Source organism: Neofelis nebulosa, chromosome 17 (assembly GCF_028018385.1).
Source record: "Neofelis nebulosa isolate mNeoNeb1 chromosome 17, mNeoNeb1.pri, whole genome shotgun sequence".
In the NCBI taxonomy this organism is placed as follows: domain Eukaryota; kingdom Metazoa; phylum Chordata; class Mammalia; order Carnivora; family Felidae; genus Neofelis; species Neofelis nebulosa.
In genome coordinates this window covers 16,534,467-16,560,766 of record NC_080798.1, presented here as the reverse complement: position 1 = coordinate 16,560,766, position 26,300 = coordinate 16,534,467, and the positions used below count along the sequence as shown (strand labels likewise).

At 40.5% G+C, this 26,300-nt stretch overlaps 1 protein-coding gene across 1 annotated transcript in view; it reads right to left on the bottom strand.

Annotated features, from left to right (window-relative positions):
• Positions 1–46: 46 nt before the first annotated feature.
• Positions 47–26,300, bottom strand: part of LOC131500199 (uncharacterized) — a 174,457-nt gene continuing 148,203 nt past the window's right edge. The window contains exons 21-23 of the mRNA XM_058709017.1: positions 15,176–15,302; positions 14,398–14,493; positions 47–5,737 (exon numbers count right to left, since the gene is read on the bottom strand). Coding sequence (XP_058565000.1) covers positions 3,975–5,737; positions 14,398–14,493; positions 15,176–15,302 — 1,986 coding nt within the window. The 3' untranslated portion in view covers positions 47–3,974. The remainder of the gene's footprint in view (positions 5,738–14,397; positions 14,494–15,175; positions 15,303–26,300) is intronic.

Genomic DNA, 26,300 nt, shown 5'->3' with positions numbered 1-26,300 from the left:
GCACTGAATGGGACCTGGGGTTGCTCAATGGTTTTAAAAGAGAAAATCCATCAAGAAGAAATTTTATTAATTTCTGTAGATCTAAATAAAATAGCCTTGAAATGTATTAAGCAAAATTTGATGGCAATACATGGAGAAATGTTTCTTAACATGACCATAAATTTATTTACTATTTCACTTACAGAAATGGAAGTGCTAAGTTTTTAAAAATAATTAAGGCTTACTACTTCTTCTGGGGTGAGTACAATGGTGCTTATTCTGTTAATATTACTTGTATCTATATTTACATTACAAATCTAATTTCACATGTTAACATAGAAATAAATATGAAATTAATACAAAACAACAGAATAAGGTAACGATATAGAAAAACATCAGCATTTATAACCTTTTGTGTTAATTTTGGTATAATATTGTTAAAATACACATACTCATGTTACATACTTGCTTTTTAAGATACTCATGAAAACTGGGGTGCCTGGCTGGCTCAGTCAGTTAAGCATCTGACTCTCAGTTTCAGCTCAGGTCATGATCTCATTTTGTGAGTTCAAGCCCTATATTGGGCTCTGCACTGACAGTGTGGAGCCTGCTTGGGATTCTCTCTCTCACTGTCTCTCTGACCCTCCCCTATTCTCTCTCAAAATAAATACACTAAAAAAAAAAAAAAAAAAAAAAAAAAAAAGATATACATGAAAATTCAGAGCCTGATTAGATTCAAAACTAAACTTTATGAATTAAACTGGAAGTCCACTCTGGAAAACAGCATGGAGATTCCTCAAAAAATTAAAAATAGAACTACCCTATGACCCAGCAATTGCACTATTAGGTATTTATCCAAAGGAATCAAAAACGCTGATTTGAAGGGACACACGTACCCCAATGTTTATAAAGCAGTGCTATCCACAACAGCCAAAGTATGGAAAGAGCCCAAATGTCCATCCACAGATGAATGCATAGAGAAGATACATACATACATACAATGGAATACTACTTGGCGATCAAAAAGAATTAAATCTTGCCATTGGCAACAATGTGGATGGAACTAGAGTGTATTATGCTAAGCAAAATAAGTCAGAGAAAAACAAATACCATATGATTTCACTCATATGTGGAATTTAAGAAACCAAACAAATAAACATAGGAGAAGGGAAGGAAAAATAAGACAAAAACAGAGAGGGAGGCAAACCATAAGAGACTTTTAAATACAGAGAACAAACAGGGTTGCTGGAGGGGAGGTGGGTTGAGGATGGGCTAAATGGGTGATGGGCATTAAGGAGGGCATTTGTTGGGATGAGCACTAGGTGTCATATGAAGTGATGAATCACTGGGTTCTACTCCTGAAGCCAATACTACATCATATGTTAACTAACTTGAATTTAAATAAATACATTAATTTTTAATAAAATAAAATGGAAGAAACTACAAAAATATATTGACTATGCTATAAAATTTAAAAAAACTAAATACTAGGAGAGTGTAAAAATGAATACATCCATCTAGCCATTTGTAGAAATAGTAATTCTTGGCTAAAAGAGAAAATAAAGAAAAAATTATAACTGATTTGACTTTCAGAAGAAAATAAAAAGGAAAAGGTACAAAAACCTGAAGTATGATTGAATAAGCTTCAAAAAGCAATTAATAAAAACTAGCTTCAAGATATTAGTAAATATTAACAAAAATTAACAAAATATAAGTTAAAAACACATTGAAAAGATTAAAAGAATAGATTTTAATAAAAAATAGAAAAATTGGCAAGAATATTCAGGAAGAGACATAGCGACAGGCACAGAGATTAAGTAATTATATAATTTAGTTCTAGCAATGAGTATTCCCCAAGATTTGTGTGTTTTGTCTAGATAGAGCAGCATACTTAAATTGTAGGTTTACATCTGCCAGTGGGTGTTAACAAGCATATCCTTTGCATTTGTGTTATTTGGTAATTTTCTTCTATGCCTAGTTTAATTTTTTTAATTTTTTTTTTTTAGTAATCTCTACACCCAACATGGGGACGAAATCATGACGCAGAGATGAATATTCTCATGCTCCACCAACTGAGCCAGCCAGGTGCCCCATGCCTAGTTTAAATTATATTAAGTATAATAGCATGTTAGGTAACTTTTTTTTTTGGTGTTTAAGTGTGTGTGAAGTATTTTTTGCTGTGAGATATAGACCATAAACATCTAAACGTTTTGTTGTTAAGCTCCACACCCAACAGAGGACTTGAACTCATGACCCTGAGATCAAGAGTCGCATGCTCCACCAACTGAGCCAGCCAGGCAACCCCAAACCTGTTTGTTTTTTTTTAAAGACTTATTTTTAAGTAATCTCTACACCCAGTGTGGGGTTTGAACTCACACCCTGAGATCAAGAATCACGTGCTCCACTGACTGAGCCAGCCAGGTACCCCAAAACCATAAACATCTAGAAACAATGCACTTTAAATGAGAAGTAAAGTGCTTCACTTTCACTTGGGTTTGAATATTTTCCACCAAAAAAATTTAAAAAAAATAGATCAGTGAGAAGAGTGGCATTATCTTGTATTTTTGAAAATCTCTTTAATCTTAATATAGCTAGTATTTTATATGTGCTCTTGCATTTAATTTGCTGAGATAAATAATATGACCCCACATGTACAAATTTAAAAAATGGAGATGTATCTTAATGACCTTTTCAGATATTTGTTAGTATTATTCTTTGACTATACCAAAGTATACCAAAAGTCAACAAGTGATCATTTTTTAAAGGTTACTGTAATGTGGAATCTGGCCTTTATCTCTCTTTTTTTTAAAGATTGGTATTAATTTTAATTTTTGTTTTTGGTTTTTCTTTTCTTTTTTAAAGTAAACTCTATCCCTAAATGTGGGGCTCGAACTCACAACTCCAAGATCAAGAGCTGCATGCTCTACTGACTGAGCCAGCCAGGTACCTTTATCTTTTAAACTGAAATCCATTTGCCTACCTTATACTTTAATATCACCATGGATGATTTTGTAGCATCACACACTAATCATTTGGAAAATACTTGTTCAGTGAGTTAGGCAGATCTTCCAAATGTTTACATATTTCATTATATGGTATTACAAAATCACATTCATTAATATCATCAGCAATCTTGTCACAAAAGACTAAGTAGTGGAAAGCTGTCAAGTTCATGGCGACAGTTGTTTTTCAATATTCTAACTTTTGGTTTGAAAGTCAAATTCACAAAAATTACTACCAGTTTTCTTCATAAAAGCATATAATACATTTCTAGTCTAAATACATCGGTAAATAAGAATATCTTCAGTATGGATTCAACCTGGAAACCAGAGACAGCCCCTGGAAGCAAGCAAAAATGGATACTTCCTCCCAAAACCCAGAGCTAGGACAGTCATGGTCTTTCTCCCTTGTAAGCCCTTTTGCATAATAAAACCTTCTTCTACCCACGTACTACCTCTGTCTCCATGAATTCATCATTTCCCAAACTTCCCTGAAACTGACTGCTGCTGGGTCCTGCTCTGGGAAAGCAAGATTAAATCAGCAATGGTCTCTGTCAAGTCCCTTGTTCTCAGAAAGTCGGACAGATTTTAAGGGGCGAGCTCTATTATTGCTGTTATCTCTAACATCCAGGCTACTGTGTAAGGAGGGTTTAAATATTCTCAGGAAATGACATCAGAATAGTCTCCATTCCTTTATTTCAATCTACTTCTAAGTGCTCCCTCCATCAAGTGACCTGATCTTCCACAACCCATCATCCCCACTAGGGGAAGCCAGAGCTCCTGAAAATGAGCCAGTAGTTCTCCTTCAGGCGGACTGGAGATGTTGACTCTTCCCATTGGGCTCGTGAACATTCCTGTCACACGTAAGTAGCTGTCTCCACTTTGGTGTCTGGTAATGGCTGACTTCTTACTAAAACCACTAGGTGTGACTTCTGGCATCTTGTGAAATAGGACTCTTGACTAGATTTCACTACACTCGCTGTACACACAAGGTGTCTATCCTGAGTGTGTCCTCTGATGTCTGATGAGGTTTGATTTCCGACTAAAGCCTCGCCCACACTTCCTACAAATGTAAGGCTTCTCTCCTGAATGTATCCTCTGATGTCTAACGAGGTGTGACTGCCGGCTAAAGCCTTGCCCACACTCCCTGCACACGTGAGGCTTTCCCCCGGAGTGTGCCTTCTGGTGTGTGACGAGAGTTAACTTATCACAAAAGCCCTGCCCACACTCTTTGCACACAAAGGGCATATGACCCAAGTGTGCCCTCCTGTGCCTAAAGAGGTTTGGCTTCTGGCTAAACCTTCTACCGCACTCCCTGCACACAAAAGGCTTTTCCCCTGAATGTGTTCTCTGGTGTGAGATGAGGGTTGACTTATCGTTGAAGCCTCGTCCACACTCCCTGCACGCAAATGGCTTTTCCCCTGAGTGTGTCCTCTGGTGTGTGATAAGGGTTGACTTCCGGGTAAAGCCTCGCCCACATTCTCTGCACACAAATGGCTTCTCCCCTGTGTGTGACCTCTGGTGTTTGTTGAGGTTTGACTTCAGGCTAAAGCACTGCCCACACTCCAGGCACACATAAGGTTTAACCCCGGAGTGCGTCCTCTGGTGTGTCTTGAGGTTTGATTTCCAACTAAAACGGCGCCCACATTCCGCGCACGCATAAGGCTTCTCTCCTGTGTGTGTCCTTAAGTGTCTACTGAGATGTGACTTCTGGGTAAAGCACTGCTCACACTCCCTGCACACATAAGGCTTCTCTCCTGAATGTGTCCTCTTATGTCTGATGAGATGTGAATGCTGGCGAAAGCCACGCCCACATTCCTTGCAAACATAAGGCTTCTCCCCAGAGTGTGCCCTCTGGTGTGTGATAAGGTTTGACTTCAGGCTAAAACTCTGCCCACATTCCTTGCACATATAAGGCTTGACCCCTGAATGTGTCCTTTGATGTGTGAAGAGGTTTGACTTCCAAGTAAAGCCTCGTCCACACTCCTCGCACACATAAGGTTTCTCCCCTGAATGTGTCCTGTGGTGTGTGATGAGGTTTGACTTCCAGGTGAAGCCTCGTCCACACTCCTCGCACACATAAGGCTTCTCCCCTGAGTGTGTCCTCTGGTGTGTGATGAGGTTTGACCTCCAGGTAAAGCCTCGTCCACACTCCTTGCACACATAAGGTTTTTCCCCAGAGTGTTTCTTCTGGTTTTTGATGAGGATTGACATGTTGCTAAAGCCCTGTCCCCACTCAGTGTACATGTAAGGTGTCTCCCCTGTATGCATCTTCTGGAGGCTGAGCAGGTTTGACTCCCTCAAAAAGCCTCGCCCAAACTCCCCACATTTGACTGCCCCAAATCTTGAGACTTCTACACCACGCGATCCTTTGTCTGATTCCTCAAGGTCTGTCCTCTGGCCTAGGCTGGGCCCTATATCCAGCACCGTGTTGTCTTCCCTGGACCTGACTGGCTGTTCTTGCAGTGGGCTGGACAACACCTCCCAAGGGCCTCTTCTGCTTACTCTCCTGAACAAGGGCTTGGAGTCTTCTGTCTCTTGAATTTCTGCTTTGTCACTCAAGCAGGCTTGATCAAAGAGTTGTTTCTGCTGCTGTTTCTGATCTTCTGGATAGGGTTTCCCCGGACGGAGATGATTTCCTGCACAGTAACCTGAGAAGAGCTGAGGAAGATGCCTGAGCCACACATGTTGGCTGAGGCCTCGCTGACTAGAGAATGCCAGCGGGCAGGGGGGATAAGGTTCAATTTCTAGCTTTGATCCTGGTGAAAAAAGAATATATTTAGTCAGAGTAGCCATAGGTAGGGTTGCCTGGGCCATTTTACTCTGCCTGTTAGTCATTCATAATATGTTTATATCACAGCATGTCTCCCACTCAGACATCCTTGCATCCATAAAAAATGGCTATTTTTCATTTGAATTTAAACATTACATTTTTAAGTACAGGAGTTAGCAAACTTGTCTAGTAGGCCAAATTCAGCCTGCAACCTGTTTTGGTATGACCCACCAGCTAAAAATGGATTTTATCTTTCTAGGGGAGGGAAGGAAGGAAGGAAGGAAGGAAGGAAGGAAGGAAGGAAGGAAGGAAGGAGAAAGAAAAAGAGGGAGAGAGGGAGTGAGGGAGAGAGGGAAAGAGGGAGAGAGTGAGGGAGGGAGGGAGGGAGAGAGGGAGGGAGGGAGGGAGGGAGGGAGAAAGGAAGGAAAGAAGGAAAGAAAGAAAGAAAGAAAGAGGAAGGAAGGATAAAAGAAAGAAAGAAAGAAAGAAAGAAAGAAAGAAAGAAAGAAAGAAAGAAAGAAAGAAAGAAAGAAAGAAAAGAAAAGAAAAGAAAAAAGAAAGAAGAGAGAAGGAAGGGGAGGGGCAAGGGAGGGGAAGGGGAGGGGCAAGGGAGGAGAGGAGAGAAGAGAGGAGGAGAGGGAAGGGGAAAGGAAAGGAAAGAAAGAAAAGCAAGCCAACCAACCAACCAATGGGGCACATAACTTGGAAAGCTTAAAATATTTACTAATGTAGCCCCTCACAGAAAAAGTTTTTGACCCTTGTTCTATGGCAATGTGGAAAACTCATACTAAAAACTTATTTTCACAATACCTGACAGACTACAAAGTTTAATTCCAGAAATCAATCAAAAACCTACAATAACTTGAGAAGTGTTTATTCACGAAAAATACTGAACTCCAGATAAGAAAAGTGGGAATCTGTAGCATTGTTGCCTGGAGCTGTTCTCACCCTTCCAATCCCCCAGCTTGGTTGGTGTGGTCGTTATACTAGGACAGGCCATAGAATGATCAATGCTGCTGCTGCCAGAGGGGCAGTCACTTGATTTGACAGGAGGTGAAAAACCAATGCCCAGTGGAACTGTCCATAAATGTGATCTAGGTGGTAAATGAACACGGAAGGCCACCAGGGACTGCTGTCTGAGGTTCAGTCTTGGTTGGGAACAACAACAAAAAAGACTGGTAGACCATCCAGAAATGTAGCAAGGGAAGCCTGAAAGTGAGAGAGCCAGGGAAGGGCTTGATAAACTCTCCACACAATCCTGGCTGACTGAAAGGCTGTTTGCAAAAGCAGGGAAGATTGATGTGATTGATGCACATAACCCTGCCTGATAGAGAGGCTACAACCAAGTAAAGAGGAAAACATCAGAGGGGTCAGTGGAAAGAAAAGGCTTGAAAGCTATCTGAACTTAGAGCTCCCCACCCCACACACTCATCCAGTGGCAGAGGCAGGAAGCCTTACTGGCTCAAAGTCTTTGAACACAACCTATTGCTAATGTCACAGTTCACTAAGCTCTGCAGACACAAGGTTGAAAACAGGAAGCCAGGATTAAAAATAAACACAAGAATAAAATAACAAATCACGCAGAAACATCATCTTCACAGAAAAAGCATATTCCCTGTATTAAGGTTAGAAATGTTTCTAAACCAAAAACAGCAACAACATCTAGGCAGGAAACATGAGATACCAGAAGGGATACAATGCAGTATCTAAAATATCCAGTTTTCAAAGAAACAGGAAAGAGTGACCTATGTGGAGGAAAAAATGTAGCCAAAAGAAACTTTGCTGGGTGGCCCAGATGTTGATGTACGAGGGAAAAAGAGCATTCAAGGCTGGTATTATGAATATAATTAAAGAACTAAAAGAAACAGTGAGTAAAAACTTAAAGGAAAGTATGACCACTTAAGAAATAGAAAATCTCAATAAAGAATAAAAACTATTAAAAAGGAGTAAAAGGAAATTCTGGAATTAAAAAGTCAAATAACTGAAATTACAAAATTACTAGAGAGATCCAACAGCATATTTGAGTTGGTAACAGAAACAATGAAGTTGAAGATAAATCTATAGAAATTACCTAAACTGAAGAACAGGTGAAAGAAAGATCGAAGAAAAGCAAAGAGCCCCAGAAACCTGTGGGACACCATCGAATAAACCAATCTATGCGCAACGAGGACACATGAAGGAGAAAACAGAGAGAAAGAACAGGAAAAAAATGTCCAAAGAAATAGTAACTAAAAAGTCTGAAATTTGATGAAAAACATTAATCTGCAAATCCAAGAAGCTCAACAAACCCCAAGAAAAACATAAAGTCCTAGAGAGACACATCATAGCCAGATTGTTGACTATCAGAAAAAAAAGACAAAGAGAAAATCTATCTTAAAACCAGTAAAAGGAAAATGATTCAACATGCACAGGAGGAAACAGTATGATTAGTGCTAACTTCTCATCAGAAGTAATGGAGACCAAAAAGCAGTGGAGTGATTTATTCAAAGTGTTGAAATAAAGGTTAAAAAGTTAACAAGGAAGGGGACACCTGAGTGGCTCAGTTGGTTAAGCTTCCAATTTCTGCTCAGGCCAGGATCTCATGGTTCATAAGTTCGAGCCTGCATTGGGCTCTGAGCTAACAGTATAGGGGCCTGCTTGGGATTCTTTCTCTCCCTCTCTCTCTGCCCCTACCCCACGTGCATGTATGTGCACACTCTCTATCAAAATAAATAAAAAAAAAAAAAAAAAAAAAGAAAAGCTAGCAAGGGAGAATTCTATTCTTACAAAAGTATCCCTCAAAAATGAAATTGATAGGGGTGCCTGGGTGGCTCAGTGGGTTCAGTGTCCGACTTCAGCTTAGGTCATGACTTCACGGTTCATGAGTTCAACTCCTGCATCGGACTCTGTGCTGACAGCTGGGAGCCTGGAGCCTGCTTCGGATTCTGTGTCTCCCTCTCTCTCTGCCCCTCCCATGCTCGCTCTCTCTCTCTCTCTCTCTTAAAAATAAAATTTAAATTTAAAAAAAAGAAGAAAAAAATTGATACAAAGATATTCACAGATTAAAAAGTACTCAGAAAGTATCTATTGCTGGCAAATGTGCCTTACAAAGAAATACTAAGTAAGTCCTCCAGGCTGAAAAGAAATGACACCAGACACTAACTCAAATCCACAGGAACAAATGAGGACCATCAACACTGGTAAACATGTAAATGAATATAAAAGACTATGTCTGTATATTTTTCTCTTTTCTTCTCTCAACTTCTCTAAACTGCCTAAGATTATCATAAAACGCCTATAACACCATATTGTGGGCTTTATAAAATATCTATTTTACTGAAACTATTAACTAGATTGTGGTAAATTAGATGCATATTTTAATTCCTAGAGCTGCACTAAGAAAATAACTGCAAAAACTCCATATTTGTGCCAAAAGGAAGGGAGAGGAATAAAAAAAAACCATGAGACATATAAAAAACAAATAGCTAAATGGCAGACTTAATGCAATCAATAATTGTATTAAATATGAACAAACCGAACACTCCAAACAAAAGGCAAAAAAGTTCTTAGTTACACCACCAAAAGCACAATCCATTTAAAAACTGGACATCACTAAAATGTAAAACTTATGCTTGAAAAGACACCATTGGGGTGCCTAGGTGGCTCAGTCGGTTGAGCAACCGACTTCGGCTCAGGTCATGATCTCATGGTTTGTGAGTTCGAGCCCCATGTCGGGCTCTGTGGGGACAGCTCAGAGCCTGGAGCTTGCTTCGGATTCTGTGTCTCTTTCTTTCTCTCTGCCCCTCCCCCACTCATGCTCTGTCTCTGTCTCAGAAATAAATAAACATTAAAAAAAAAAATTTTTTTGGGGCGCCTGGTTGGCGCAGTCGGTTAAGCGTCCGACTTCAGCCAGGTCACGATCTCGCGGTCCGTGAGTTCGAGCCCCGCGTCAGGCTCTGGGCTGATGGCTCAGAGCCTGGAGCCTGTTTCCGATTCTGTGTCTCCCTCTCTCTCTGCCCCTCCCCCGTTCATGCTCTGTCTCTCTCTGTCCCAAAAATAAATAAAAAGCGTTGAAAAAAAAAAAATTAAAAAAAAAAAAAATTTTTTTTAAAAGAAAGAAAAGACACCATTAAAGAGAGTGAAAAGCCAAGCCACAGACTTGTCTTCTGAAACTTCATTTTATAGAGTGGAAAGTATGTGAAAATCGTATATCTGATATAGGACTGTGTCTAAAATATATGAACAACTCTTACAAGTGAAAAAGAAGACAAAACAATCCAACTGAAAAATGGGCAAAAGAACTGAATAGCTATTTCATTAAAGAAGATACGTAATGGTTCTAAGCACATGAAAAGATCAACATCATCAGTACTAGGAAAATGCAAATTAAAACCACAGTGAAATACCACTACACATCCACCAGAATGTTTATAATCACAATTAGAGACAATTCCAAGTGCTGACAAGGATGCAGAGAAAGTGAAACTCTAACATCCTGCTAACAGAAAATATAAAAATAGAAAACGGAAATGTAACATAGAAATGCTAATAGAAATGTACAGCCACTTTGGAAAACAATTTGCAGCTTCTTAAAAAGTTAAATATGAACAAAGCATACAATCCAGAAATTTTATAGCCACTTATCTACCCCAAAATGAAAATGTATGCCCACATCGAGACTGGTACATGATTGTTCTTAGCAGCACTATTCACAATAGCCAGAAGTAGACACCACCCATATATCCATCAACCTATGAATGGGTAAACAAAATTGCTATATTCATACAATGGAATATTATATGGAAATAAAAAGGAATGGATTCCTGATACATGCCACAACCCGGATGAACTCAAAAACATTATGCCAGATACAAAAAGCTATATATTTTATGATACCATTTATAGAAAAAGTCCAGAAACAGCAAATCTAGAGAGACAGCATATCAGTGGTTCCCTAGAGCTCAGACAGGAGGAAGAATAGATGCAAATGGGCAGAAAGGAACTTTTTGGAACAATGGACTATTCTAAAGTTAAATGGAAGAAATGATCATACAACAATAAACGTTTACCAAAAATAATGCAACTTACAATAAGTAGATTTTATGGTATATAAATTATATCTCAATGAAGTTTAAAAAAAAAAACAGCAACTGTAAGACTGTGTATTTCTAAAGTGTCAGTGTCCAAAAGACAGGAAAGGTTACTGAAATGATCTGTATTAAGGGAGATTAAATAGACATGACATGTCAATGTGCTACCTAAACCTGGACTGGATGTTCTGCAGAGTAAAAAAAGATATTACTGCTTCTACTGACAAAATTATAATATGAGAAGTAGATATTAGATAACATTACTGTATCAAAGTTAGATTTATTGACGTTAATAACTACCATGGTTATATGACAACACTGCCCTCCTTAAAAAAATCTTTTAACAAAATGCACATATGAACCTACATGCACACATATATATACATAAATATATCCACATACATCTGGAGAGGGGAGAAGGCGATGGGAGAACAAGTACATAAGATAGCACACAAGTAAATGTAAAATATTAATAGGTAATTTTATGATGCTATTTTATAATAACATATATGCCATATATATTTACACATATGTGTGTGTAGAGGATATAAGGTATTCTTTGTACTAATTTTATTTTTTAATTTTTATTTAATTTTGAGAGAGAGAGAGAGAGTGGCAGAGAGGGAAACAAAGAATCCTAAGCAGGCTCTGCACTATCAGCAAGCCCGATGTGGGGCTCGATCTCACAAGCTGTGAGACCATGACTTGAGCCGAAATCAAGAGTTGGATACTTAGCCAACTGAGTCACGCAGGTGCCCCTGTACTAATTTTATTTTTGCAAATTTTCTGTAATTTTGAAATAATTTCCAAATCTCAAGTCCAAAATACATACATTGAATTGGTCACAAGAATCCCCTACAGAAAACAATGATGAAACTGGATAAATACAAGAAATAATTACTTAAAGTCACTGGAAAACACTCAAAAGCAACCAGAAACTGGTTGGAGGAGAGAGTTTACACTAAAAAAGCAATGGAAAGGGAAGGGTAAGAATTTCGTTTGTGAGTTTCTTGCTAAAGAGCACTCCTGACACACACAACCACAGCAGTGGAGAAATAGTGATGAAACACAAAGCCTTATGGGCTCAAGGTACCAGAGGTAAGGATTCAGAGGTGGAACAGAAGCTGCAAATATGTGTTAGGGATACAAGGACATCTATAGTCTTAAATCCTTATACTAGACAAGAAGGAAGGCTGAAACGTAATAATGTTAAGCATCTATCTGAAAAACAGAAAAAGAATAATAAAATAAGCCCAAAGTAAGAAGAGAAAGGAAATATTAAACAGAAGTTCAGACATAAAACATACAATAGACATGATCAACAAAGACAAAAACAACAACAACAACAAAAGGCAAAATAAACAGGTAAAACAGTTGTCTACGTATGAAACTCCAAAGAATATACACAGGACAAATTATTGAATTAATTAAACCACTCAACAAGGCCACTGGGTATATGATCATTATGATGAAATGAATTTTAGTTACATATTTTAACAAAGAAATTATACAAATTTAGTTTGTAAAAATATAACTCTCCAAAAAAATAAGCCTATGTATAAATTTAAAGATGTACATTTACAGAAAGTTATAAAGCCTACCAAAAGGTAGCAATAAAGATGTATTAATAAATAAGTGAAGGAATACACCACACTAAGAGAAAGATTTAATATTGTAAAAGAGGTCAATTTTCTCCAAATTAATATATTAATACATGTATATTAATTAATATATAAATTCAATGCAACTACAACAAAATCCTGACAAGATACTTTATGAAATCTGACAAGTTGATTGTAAAAGTTCAATGGGTAAAGCTACAAAGACACGTGAAGAATAAGATGGGAGGACTTAACCTACCAAACACTAAGACTTACTGTAAAGCTGTAGGAAATGAGGGGCGCCTGGGTGGCTGAGTTGGTTGAACATTTGACTCTTGGTTTTGGCTCAGGTCATGATCTCATGTCGGACTCCAGGCTGACAGTGACAGTACAGAGCCTGTTTGTGATTCTTTCTCTCCCTCTCTCTCTCTGCCCCTCCCCTGCACACTAAGTAAATAAATAAATAAACTTAAAAAAAAAAGAGTACCTGTAAAAACTGACAAAATCTGAATCTGATTAAAGTCTGCAGTTTATTTAATAGTACTGTACCAATGTCAACTTCTTGGGTTTTGAAATTGTAGAAAGCTGAGAGAAGAGTAGATGGGAACTTTCTGCATTATTTTTAGATTAAGACTTCTATTATTTCAAAATTAAACAGCTTTTTGAAAAGCATATAGACAGCCCACAGACTGGAAGAAGATGGACATAATACATTTATCATTTCCAGGATTTATTTAAATACTTCTGCCAATGGACAAGAAAGAGAAAAGCAGGCAAAAGATTTGAACAGGCAATTCACAGAATTCAATGCTAATCAACGTATGAACGTTTGAAAAGATGCTCAAACTCCGTGCTAAGCAAATTAAAACTAGTGTGAGATGCCATTTCATACCCAAAGGATGGTCAAAAACTAAAACCTTTTGTGATGGCAACCCTGCAGACTAATGAAACAAGTGTTGAGGGCCAGTTGGCATTGCCTAGGCCAGATGGACAAGTGCACGCTCTTTGACTCAGCTACTCTACTCCTGAGCACATATCTTAAAGACACAAATGCTTCTATGCTCAAGGACACCTGTATGATAATGTTTATAGTTGCATTCTTTAATAGCCAAAATTGGTAAAACCACAGATGTCCAACAAAATAAAATGGATAAATGAATTTTGTATTTTAATTATGCATAGACTACAATAAACACGATATAGTAGTGCAAATGAATGAACCAGAACAACCTATATCAACACGGATGAATCTTATAAACTCAGTGTCAGTGAAGAGAGCAAACTACAGAAGGATATACATATTATGATGATGTTAATGTAAAGTTTAAAAATATGCCAAACAACTATAGATAGTTGAGGGATTCATATTTATGAAGCAAAACAAAAAGCCATGCATAAAATTATAAATCCCTAATTTTGAAAAAACACTACTCTTTGGGCAGAGGTGTGGGAAGGTATAGGGTAGAATCTGGGAAAGGGAAATAGGAACTTCAATTGTTTAGGTAATGTTTTATTTTTTAAGCTAGGATGTTGGCTCATGGGAACTTAATCTTCATTACTGAGTAATGCATTTTTTAAACTATGGGAATTGGACATGTAGAGATAATCGATTATGTTTCGCCTAAGAGAAACTGGAAAGTACCTGAAGAGTAGCAGACTTCATATCCATGGGGCAGGTACAGTTTTTAAGATCACGATGAGAGAAAGAAGCCCACGCATGAGGAAAGACTAAACACGACGAAGAAGGCAAGCCAAGTAAGAGGAAGGGAGGCTTCCTGGTAGAGGAAAGAGACAAGGAAACCAAGAAAGTCCCTCCCTCAACTGAAAATGATATTCTGGAAGGGAACTCATGCCAGGCAGACTTACCAACGACCTAGGAGACCCGAGAAGAGCTTCTTTCCTGTACCCGAGAGATGCGTCCTCCTTCCCTATCTGTCAAACTGCAGATGGTCCCATCTTCCCTGTGTCATACTTACCTGGACAGAGGACCAGCGGACATCGTTTCTCCTCAATCCAGGGCTCTTCTCCTTGCTCCAGCTGAGAAATGAGTTTTGGTTTGGAAAATGGAATTTCTGTTCACAGGGGGAAAAAAACAAACAAGGAGATTTTTGGTTATGGGCTCAAGGGGCCATTCCAGAACTCAGAGCCAAAATGGGGAGGGAAACCCAAAAGGTGGTACAAAGGACCTATAACAGTGAACTCTCAGGGTGCCTGGGTGGCTCAGTTGTTTGAGCATCGAACTTCGGCTCAGGTCACGATCTCACGGTTCATGAGTTCAAGCTCCACATTGGGCTTTGCACTGACAGCCTGGTTGGGATTCTCTGTCTCCCTCTCTCTCTGCCCCTCCCCTGCTCCCCCTCTCTCAAAAATAAACAAACATTAAAAAAAAAAACCATTAAAAAATAGTGAACTCTCTACAGAAGAAGAGTTGAGTAAGTAAAGGTGACTCTAATCAGAAAATCAGCATATTAATACTTGGTGAATGAAAATCTCCTAGGTTTCAAACAATGTAAAGTAAAAAGAGAGGAGAGCCCCCAGACTTGAGAAAGAGGACTGGAAACACAGTATTATATGCAACATGAGTAAATCCACCTGTTTCTAATTCTAATAAATCCAGATTTACCCTGAGGGAAAATGTAAATTATTGTTTTTAAGCCCAACCCTAGGACAGTTGCTTCATGGTAGGCTTTCCTCATGGTGTGTAGAAAATACTCTGTGGGACAGATTTTAAGTGCTAAGGGAAGCCATCCTTACCTAGTGAGACCAGGTGGTTGTAGGTCTCCAGCATCACTTCCCTGTGCAGGGTCCTCTGGGCAGGGCTCAGCAAACTCCATTCCTCTCGGGTGAAGTCCACAGCCACATCCCTGAATGCCACGAATGCCTTTAACACAAAACACACTGCTGCTCATCCAGGAGTTCGCCTTGCTCACAACTCAGGATGAGGAATGAAAAGGCTTCCCTGTGGGAGGCAGAGATTTCTAAACCCTACTTTGTAAATGAAGGGTAACAGGATATGCCACTATGCCATTTTGACGTAAGTATTATTTTTTATTAATTTTTATTTTTGAGAGAGAGGGAGACAGAGTGTGAGCAGAGGGGCAGAGAGAGAAGGAGACAGAATCCGAAGCAGGCTCCAGACTCCAAGCTGTCAGCACAGAGCCGGATGCATGGCTCAAACCCACTGTGAGATCGTGACTTGAGCCGAAGTCGGGTGCTCAACCGACTGAGCCACCCAGGAGCCCCTGAAATAAGTATTATTTTGAGCTGAAGGAAACTGAGCAGAAGCAGATACAAGAAAAGCTCTCTGCACTCCTCCTATCTTCCTAAAACAAGAACATAAATTTGTGAGGGTATTCCCCTCCCTCCCCCCAACCAGGAAGAATAGAAGTTAGTCACTGGAAACAATTTATCAGCCAGGAGATGGCACCAGAGGAATTTATACAACAAACCTTACTAACTAGCCCCTACCTTCCATCAGTTCTCCCATGTATTTACCTCCCCACAACTTGCCACCTTGGAAACTCAAAATCCTTTTCCTTTGTCTTGTCACATCTCTAAAAAGTTACTGTTCTTTTGTTAAGATGCTATATGAGCCCAAGTTCTAACCACCCCTTTGAGTTACTCAACACTGAATATTCCCATGAATAGGTATGAGGTACATATTAATAAACTTCTGTTTTCCTCTTGTTAATCTGTCTTTTTGTCAGTGTAATTTACAAGGCCCTGGCCAATGAACTCAAAACAGGTAGAGGAAAACTGATTTTTTTTTCTTCCCCTATATGACCTTAGTGCCAAGGGTTAAAAGACCATTATTCTGGGGACACCTGGGTGGCTCAGTTAAGCTTCTGACTCTAGATTTTGGCTCAGGTCATGATCTCACGGTTTTGGCTCAGGTCATGTGAACTCGAGCTCCACATCAGGCTCTGCACTAACAATGTGGAGCCTGCTTGGGATTCTCTCTCTCTCCCTCTTTCTCTGTTCCTCGCCTGCTTGTGCTCTCTCTCTCTCAAAATAAATAAATAAAAGACCATTATTCTCCTATCTTTATCCAGCTGGCACCATTTGTGCACCTATTACTGCCAACATCTTAGACTAGCTGCTATGGGGAATAAAAGCAAAACACAAGTCCCTTCACATTGGGAGCTTTAAATCTAGGTAGAAAGAAGAGGAAGCCATCACAGGCACAAACTTGAACAATAAAAAATAATCATCTTACTGAGTTTGAAGGATATAAGAGACTACTTGATCTAAGCATTTATGTTCTACCTGCTTGAAGCAGCTGAGTGTCTTGAGGGGGTGAATACCAACCAACAGGGGTATTGGTTGGGTATTTGTAGCAGGACCCATCCCTCCCTCTCCCTCACATTGCCACTGCCCTGATGTGGCCTGAAGAGTGCAAGTGGGTGGTTGGGAAGACCGTGGACTCAGATCACACTGTCCCCAACTAGATTTGGAACTCACCTGTCCCCAACTAGAGTACTCTTCAGCCAATTAGTTAACCTATCAGCACTTCCGTTTCCTCTGTGAACCAAGAAAAACAGCATTTATCTTACTGGATTATGCTGAGGATCAGAGAAGTTGGTAAATGTAAGGATTCAAGACAAATGTCTGCTGCACACAGTGAGTGCTCCAGAGAGGAATTCCCTGGCCATTCTATGAAAATTCTTCCTTCTCATTCAGGTTCTTATTCCCCTCTCCTGCTTTAATGTATCCCCTTCACTCTAGATAACGCACATGTTACTCATATTTATTTTCTGACTCTGTGCTAGACTCTAAGTTCCATATGCATTGTTCACAGGGCTATTGCCCTGGTGCCCAGAACAGAGTCTGCAAACACTAAGCAGTCAAGTATTTTTAGATGACTGAATGTGCATTTATTATTATTATTCCCTGAACAAAGTTTCAAATGGCCTTCTACTACCTAGAACGCTGTACTTTGGAAGGTGGGAATATATAATGGCCCTTGGCATGGAAGTACCGGTGAGGTGTCTTGGCTTGGAGGTGTGCAGAAACCAAGCTCCAAGGAGCGTAGGTATCCAGTTCTGAGATTCTTCCTACCCCATCAGTTTTTCTGTCTTTTAAAAAATGGCAAGGGATGGGGCGCCTGGGTGGCGCAGTCGGTTAAGCGTCCGACTTCAGCCAGGTCACGATCTCACGGTCCGTGAGTTCGAGCCCCGCGTCAGGCTCTGGGCCGATGGCTCGGAGCCTGGAGCCTGTTTCCGATTCTGTGTCTCCCTCTCTCTCTGCCCCTCCCCCGTTCATGCTCTGTCTCTCTCTGTCCCAAAAATAAATAAAAAAAAAAAAAAAAAAAAAAAAAATAAATAAATAAATAAATAAATAAAAAATGGCAAGGGATGCCTGAATGGCTCAGTGAGTTAAGCATCCAACTTTGGCTCGGGGCATGAGTCTCCCATCAGGCTCTCTGTTGTCAGCTCAAGCTGGCTTTGGATCCTTTGTCTCCCTCTCTCTCTGCCCCACCCCCATCAGCGCTCGCGCTCTCTAAAATAAAGATTTATTTATTATTATTATTTAAAAATTTTTTAAATGTTTATTCATTTTTGAGAGAAACCAAGCACAAGCAGAGGAGGGGCACAGAGAAAGGGAGACATAGAATCTGAAGCAGGCTCCAGGCTCAGAGCTGTCAGCACAGAGCCCGACGTGGGGCTTGAGCCCATAGACCACAAGATCCTGACCCGAGCTGAAGTCAGATGCTTTATCGACTGAGCCACCCAGGCACCCCTAAAATAAATATTTAAAAGAGGGCAAAACTTGCAGTCCACAGATAGGGTTAGTTTGAGCCATACAAAGCATTAAAAGTTTTATTTATATTACTTATATAATGGATGATTTCACATGAAAATATCAACTTATGAGTCCTGTTAAAAAAAATCCATAAATCTGACTACTCTGGGCTTTGCACTGCTGCAGGGCCACAGTTGGCTGAACGTGACTCACACTGGGGGTCCATTACCCTAGGCATGTTATTGGCAGGTTGCTGCAACTCCTACCTTATCTGTTTCATTTAGCTACCTGCCTGTTCCCTTTGGTGATTTGACTTTGCATCCTTTCTCAGAACATCATCACTCCTTGAGGGATGATACTGTGTCTCTCCCCTCTCAGGGGACCCTTCCCCAAATTTCCTGTCCCCTATCAGTGCAACTGTTCTATACTGGTTGTAGAATGGCTTTAAGACAGGACCCCACTTTGTCCCCCGCCTACAGTAATCCCAGAACCAGCCCTCCACCAAACTAATGACTATAAATAAAACACAGACAGGATGAATGAGAGCTATGGTTCTTACCTCTCATCCCTAGCTCTTCCTTCCTTCATTCCCTCCCTCCCTTCTTCCTTTCTTCCCTCCTTCCTCCCTTTCTCCCTCTCTCTCCTTCCCTCCCTCCCTCCTTTCTTTCCTTCTTTCCTTCCTTCCTTCCTTCCTTCCTTCAGAGTGTGAGTAAGGGGAGAGTGGCAGAGGGAAAGAGAGAGAGAATCTTAAGCAGGCTCCATGCTCAGCATGGAGCCCAATGTGGGACTTGATCCCAAGACCCTGGGACCATGAACTGAGCCCAAATCAAGAGTCAGACGCTCAACCGATTGACTCACCCAGTTCCATAGGGGTGCCTAAGTAAGGGCACCTGGGTAGCTCAGTCAGTTAAGTGTCTGACTCTTGGTTTTGGCTCAGGTCTCATGATCTCAAGGTTCATGAGTTCGAGTCTCACTGTCAGGCTCTGTGCTGGTGTTATGGAGCCTGCTTAGGATCATCTCTCTCAGCTCCTCCCCTGCTCTCTCTCTCTCTTTCAAATGGATAAATAAACTTAAAAATGAATGAATGAATGAATGAATGAGTGAAGGATCCTAAGTACAGCCATGGCTTAAAATCACTGGGTCAGAGGAATCTCAGGATAGAGAGATGAGACCAGGTTTTATGAGAGGAAGGTATGATCTTGGTCTTAAAGGGCACACAGTATTTTGAAGGGTCAAAGAGAAAGAACCGAGGTGGGCACTCCAGAAAAGACATATAGAATGGGAGGAAATAAAGAATGAAAAGTGACTAGCTATGGGGCTCCTGGGTGGCTCAGTCAGTTAAGCATCTGACTTCGGATGAGGTCATGATCTCACAGTTCACGAGTTCGAGCCCCACATTGGGCTCTGTGCTGACAGCTCAGAGCCTGGAGCCTGCTTCGGATCCTGTGTTTCTGTCTCTCTCTCTGCCCCTCACCTGCTCACGCTCTGTCTCTGTCTCTGTCTCTCTCTCAAAAATAAATTTAAAACAAAAATTAAAGAAAAAAAAAAGAAAAGTGGCTAGCTGGAAAAGACAGTAGGTAGTTTGTAACAGACTACAGAGGGTTTGAAAGGCCAAAGGAATATAAAATCCTATCCTGTACTGCGCATTTAAGGTAGTATTTGAATAATACCCTTGAACTGATGGTAGAGGAATGTACATGTGGATAGACAGGTGGTAACGTACATGTAGCAAAATACTATTGAATCTAGAGGTGCCTAGGTGGCTCAGTCGGTTAAGCATCCAACTTCGGCTCAGGTCATGATCTCATGGTTCATGAGTTCGAGCCCCGTGTCAGGCTCTGTGCTGAAAGCTCAGAACCTAGATCCTGCTTGGGATTCTGTGTCTCCCTCTCTCTCTGCCCTTCCCCCACTCACGCTCTTTCTGTGTCTCTCAAAAATGAAACGTTAAAAAAAATACTATTGAATGTAGGTGGTGGGTGTGTGAGTCAATGTTAAAGTCTTTGTATTTTTTCTGTAGATTTGAAACTTTTCATAATTAAATATTGGAAAGAAAAAGATTACTCCTTCAGATACCTGCCTAGTCCTTCTGGTGATTCGATTTTACAACCCCTTCTTAGAATGAACACACACACACACACACACGCACGCACATACACACACAAATACTTTGAAATCTCTGACAAAGTAGCTACACTGGAGACCAACTCACATTTTTTTCAACAAGTTTAACACAACTGGTATTCTTGCAACCCTGGAAAAATTCATGGTTTCTCTGTTGGAGCACCATACACATAGGGAGTGTGCTAACTCTAAATGGATGACACTCCATGACCTGTTCCAAACCTCTCTCACTGGCTAGCAACTCAGCTGGCAGCGTGGGGCGCTAAAGCCAAATCAAGGGGAGGCCACACTGGTGTAAAAGCAATCTGTCCCTTTGTCAGCTGAAAAATGGATCTGAGGCTGATGCTACCTGACAAGACACAAGTAGCCTGTTGCTGGATCCTAGCAGAAGACTTCATTTTTCAGATGGAGTGACAGGGAGTCCATCCTTTTTGTGATGCTCACAAAGGTGGGCACAGATGACCCAACTGAGGCAGTAGAGATAAGTGCACTGGCTTTAAGTGTGGTCCCTGAACCCACAGCACCAGCACCCCTGAGGAACTTGTTAGAAATACAAATTCCTAGGCCCCATCAGAACCACTGAATCAAAAATTCTAGGGTGTGGGGCCCAGCAATCTGCTTTCACAAGACTTTTCAGTGATTCTGATTCACAGAAAAGTTTGAGAAATAGTAGCTACAAGCACACTTTGGAGACAACCATGTTTAAATGACAGCCCTCCTTCTTCCATGACTTTGTACCAGTAACATGACATTTCTGTGTCTCAATTTTCTAAAAATGGGTATTTGAATAATATTACTTTTAGGGTTGTCGTGAAGTTTAAAGTTGCTATTAATAAACATCCTATGACTGTGAGGGGAACCAGCCTGGATGAGGCTGACACTGTGAGCAGAGTCGACGAGAGGAATGAACTACTCCTAGTCCTTGATAAGCTTATGAAGCGAGAGAACCAACCCCTCCAAGTGTACCCTGGCTCTGAACTTTCTTTTTATTTTTTATTTTGAGAGAGAGAGGGAGAGACAGAGTGTGTCCAAGTGCATGAGCGGGGGAGGAGCAGAGAGAGACAGGGTGAGAGAGACAATCTTAAGCAGGCTCCATGCTCAGTGCAGAGCCCGATGGGGCTGAATTGCACAACCCTGGGATCATGACCTGAGCCAAAATCAAGTGTCAGGGGTTCAAACAATTGAGCCAACCAGGCGCCCCTGGACTTTCTTTCTTTTTTTTTTCTAATGTTTATTTATTTTTGAGGGAGAGAAAGAGAGAGACAGACAGAGCACGAGTGGGAGAGGGCAGAGAGAGAGGGAGGGAGACACAGAATCTGAAGCAGGCTCCAGGCTCTGAGCTGTCAGCACAGAGCCTGACACAGGGCTTGAACTCACAGACTGTGAGATCATGACCTGAGCCAAATTCAGACACTTAACTGACTGAGCCACCCAGGTGCCCCTACCCCTGGGTTTTATTTTAGGTGGGCTCAGTTATTGTTTAGAATAGCTAAGTAGAGTTTCCTGTTGCCTAGAGCCAAAAAGGTATAACATCCTATCTTGTATGGATGGCCCCCTACTCACTCATGCCTCTCTTTTTCTACCCTTTATGCATTTTCAGCCTGAACTAGTTCTAGGCTTGGCCATGTGACATGATTTAGCCAATGAGACATTAGCAAACACGATGTAAGTAGAGGTTTGAAAAGCATTTGGGTTCAGGGTTGGCTTTGTTTCTCTCTCTGCAGTAAACCTTGAGGCTACCATGTAAATAAACTGAGCTTGCCTGCTAATGAGACCACAGAGAGAACCAAGAACTCAGGTACCTCAGCTTGTCAACCACCAGACATGGAAGGCCATTCAGCTCTCGCTGAGTAGCCGGCTGACCACAGCCACATGAGTAAGGCCAGGTAAATCAACAGAAGAGCCACTCATCTGTGCCAAGCTTAATGGCTGACCCACAGAATTGTGAGCTAACAAATGATTTTTGTTTTAAGCCCGATAGAAATGAAGAAATGAAGAACCGATAGATAGAAATGAACTACCATAACAAATACCGAAAACACATGGCATTAGCTTTGGGAACAGGAACAACAGAGGCTATTAGTAGGGCCACCTGGGTGGCTCAGTTGGTTAAGCATCCGACTTCAGCTCAGGTCATGATCTCATGGTTCCTGAGTTTGAGCCCTTTGTCAGGATCTGTGCTGACAGCTCGGAGCCTGGAGCCCACTTCGAAATCTGTGACTCCCTCTCTCTCTGCCCCTTCCCCGCTCATGCTCTGTCTCTCTTTCAAAAAATAAATAAACATTAAAAAAAATTGTTTTTAAAGCTTCTGCACAGCAAAGGAAACAATCGGCAAAACGAAAAGGCAACTGACAGAATGGGAGAAGATATTTGCAAATGACATATCAGATAAAGGGTTAGTATCCAAAATCTATAAAGAACTTATCAAACTCAACACCCAAAAAACAAATAATCCAGTGAAGAAATGGGCAAAAGACATGAATAGATACTTCTCCAAAGAAGACATCCAGATGGCCAACCAACACATGAAAAAATGCTCAACATCACTCATCATCTGGGAAATACAAATCAAAACCACAGATACCACCTCACACCTGTCAGAATGGCTCACATTAACAACTCAGGCAACAACAGATGTTGGCGAGGATGCGAAGAAAGAGGATCTCTTTTGCACTGATGGTGGGAATGCAAACTGGTGCAGCCACTCTGAAAAACAGTATGGAGGCTCCTCAAAAAACTAAAAATAGAACTACCCTATGACCCAGCAATTGCACTACTAGGCATTTATCCAAGGGATACAGGTATGCTGTTTTGAAGGGGCACACGTGCCCCAATGTTTATAGCAGCACCGTCAACAGTAGCCAAAGTATGGAGAGAGCCCAAATGTCCATCAATGGATGAATGTATAAAGAAGATGTGGTATATATATACACACAATGGAGTATTACTTGGCAATCAAAAGGAATGAAATCTTGCCATTTGCAACTATGTGGATGGAACTAGAGGGTATTATGCTAAGTGAAATTAGTCAGAGAAAGACAAATATCATATGACTTCACTCATATGAGGACTTTAAGACACAGAACAGATGAACATAAGGGAAGGGAAGCAAAAATAATATAAAAACAGGGAGGGGGACAAAACATAAGACTCTTAAATATGGAGAACAAACAGGGTTACTGGAGGGGTTGTGGGAGGGGGGATGGGCTAAATGGGTAAGGGGCATTAAGGAATCTACTCCTGAAATCATTGTTGCACTATATGCTAACTAATTTGGATGTAAATTTAAAAAATAAAATTAAAAAAAATTTTAATATAAAAAAAACCAGGCTATTAGCAAAAGTTGGAAAAGTAGTAAACAAACTGTTAGTGCAGACTAGAAGTGTAGCGAGGAAACCACTATGGCGGCTTGAGAAAGGGAATGCATTCTACATGCTGGCAAAAATGTCACCTGTGCTAGTTTGGAAAATAGAAAAAAACACTTCATGATTTTCAGATCTGGCTAAAGAGATCTCTGGGAACCCCGTTATAGGCTTCCGTTGGATGCTCCTAGCTACATACGATAAGAAAGAGAAGAGCTTGGGGCGCCTGGGTGGCTCAGTCGGTTGAGCGTCCGACATCAGCTCAGGTCACGATCTCGCGGTCCATGAGTTCGAGCCCCGCGTCAGGCTCTGGGCTGATGGCTCAGAGCCTGGAGCCTGCTTCCGATTCTGTGTCTCCCTCTCTCTTTGCCCCTCCCCCATTCATGCTCTGTCTCTCTCTGTCTCAAAAATAAATAAATGTTTAAAAAAAAATTAAAAAAAAAAAAAGAAAGAAAGAAAGAGAAGAGCTAAAGAGGCAACTAAGCAGTTTATAAGTATAACATAGAGAAAATACAGACCCGTGGGGAAAAAACAAGCCGAGCACCCTAATCAACTAGCCCGGTAACGGTCATGCATGGATGGTCTCCAGTCCCAAACTGCCCCCCAACTGCAGCAACATGAGCAAGCCCAGGTGAAACCTGCAAAACACCCATCTGTGCCCAGTTCAAAATGCTGACCTAGAAAATTGTGTGCGAATAAATTATTTTGTTTTAAGTCCATAAGCTTTGGGGTGGTCTGTTACACAGCAAAGGCTCACTGATAAACTGATAAAGGAATGTCATGTTAGATGAAAAATACTTTACAACTAATATCATCCTTGACTTGCTGTGATGCTAATGCTGTCAGAAACTCCTTAGATTTGGCAAGGAATAGATTCAGTCCTGCTGTTTTTCTCTCACTCTGGAGCATGAAGTCATTACTTGGAAAAGAGGACAGATTCATCTGAATGACCTGAACAGTTATTTTTTTCCCTTTCTTCAGCCAAGTGCCTAAAAAATGAATTAATCTAAGTTAAAAGTATATATGATGGCTCCACTGTGTTGGCAATAAACACACTTACAGAACTAATAATCAGACCATGTCAGAAAAGGACCACACATTTGAAATGAAGAGTGTCCTGAATATCTAAGACACTGTCATGAGCCACTGAAGGAGGGTTTCTGAACAGAAAACTGATGCTACCGTAATGTTTGGGGAAAATGAGAATCATAGAAACACGCAGTGAGTAGCAAAGGACTATATCAACACGCGGAAACAAATTGGGACACGATTGTGAACATTCACATGAGAAAAAAGATCTGCACTGGCAGGTCTACCCTGGGGATGTAAAACTACACAGTATGACAATAAAAACAAAAACAAGAAAACTGCACAACATGAAGCAGACATCGTGATGGAAGAAGGGGGCCTCAAAAATGGAAGAAATAATCCACAGTATCAAATGTTTTAGAACAGGCAAAGTTCCAAAGCTCCAACTGGTGTGAGTCCCCACTGCTTCAAAACAGTCATTTCCATTTACCTTATCATATTCCTGTTATGAGAGTAAATACAAATCTATAAAAAGAATTGCATGCACAAGATTGATCATAGAAGCAAAATTTACAATAATTAAAATAACTGCGAGCAAGTTAAATGTTCCCCCAAAGTGGACGGAACCCTCTTATACTGTTGGTGGGAAAGCAAGCTGGTGCAGCCATTGTGGAAGACAATATGGAGGTTCCTCAAAAAGTTAAAATAGGAACTACCATGCCATCCAGTAATCACACTACTGGGTATTTACCCAAAACAAAACAAAACAAAACAAAATAAAACAAAACAAAAACATGAACTCAAAGGAATACAAACACTCCTATGTTTATAGCAGCATTATTTACAAGAGCCAAATAATGGAAGCAGCCCAAGTATCCATCATAGATGAATGGAAAAAGAAGATGTGGTATAAATATATAATGGAATATTATTCAGCCATAAAAAAGAATGAAATCGCGCCATTTGCAACAACATAGATGGTACTAGAGCATATATAATGCTAAGCAAAATAAGTCAGTCAGAGAAAGACAAATACCGTATGATTCACTCATATGTGGAATTTAAGAAACAAAACAAACAAGCAAAGGAGACAGAAACTGAGAAACAGAATCTTAACTACTGAGAACAGACTGATAATTACCAGAGGGGAGGTGGGTGGCAGGATGGGTAAACTAGGTGATGGAGATTAAGGACTGTACTGGTGATGAGCACTGGGCGATGTATGGAATTGTTAAACCTCTATATTGTACACCTGAAACTAACGTAACACTGTATGTTAACTATACTGCAATTAAAAATAATAATAAAAACGTTCCCCCAACTTGGTTAATAGTGGATGGGTTCATCCACTCATTGCACTATTATATAAATCACATCCAGTGGGATAAGTGTTGGTAACCCTAACCCTCCACCTATGAAAAATCTGTCTGGATAGATACACTGTACTAGCTTTAACATAGTGATTTTATCATTAAGGTCTATCAAAATGTGTATGTGCGAGTGTGTGTGTGTGTGTGTGTAAAATTAAACAAAAACCCCAATGGTAACAGAATCCCAAAACGAAATGGAAGACTCGTAAGTGTGCAGGCTGTGCCCCTCCACATTACTGAATGTTGTCCACCAAG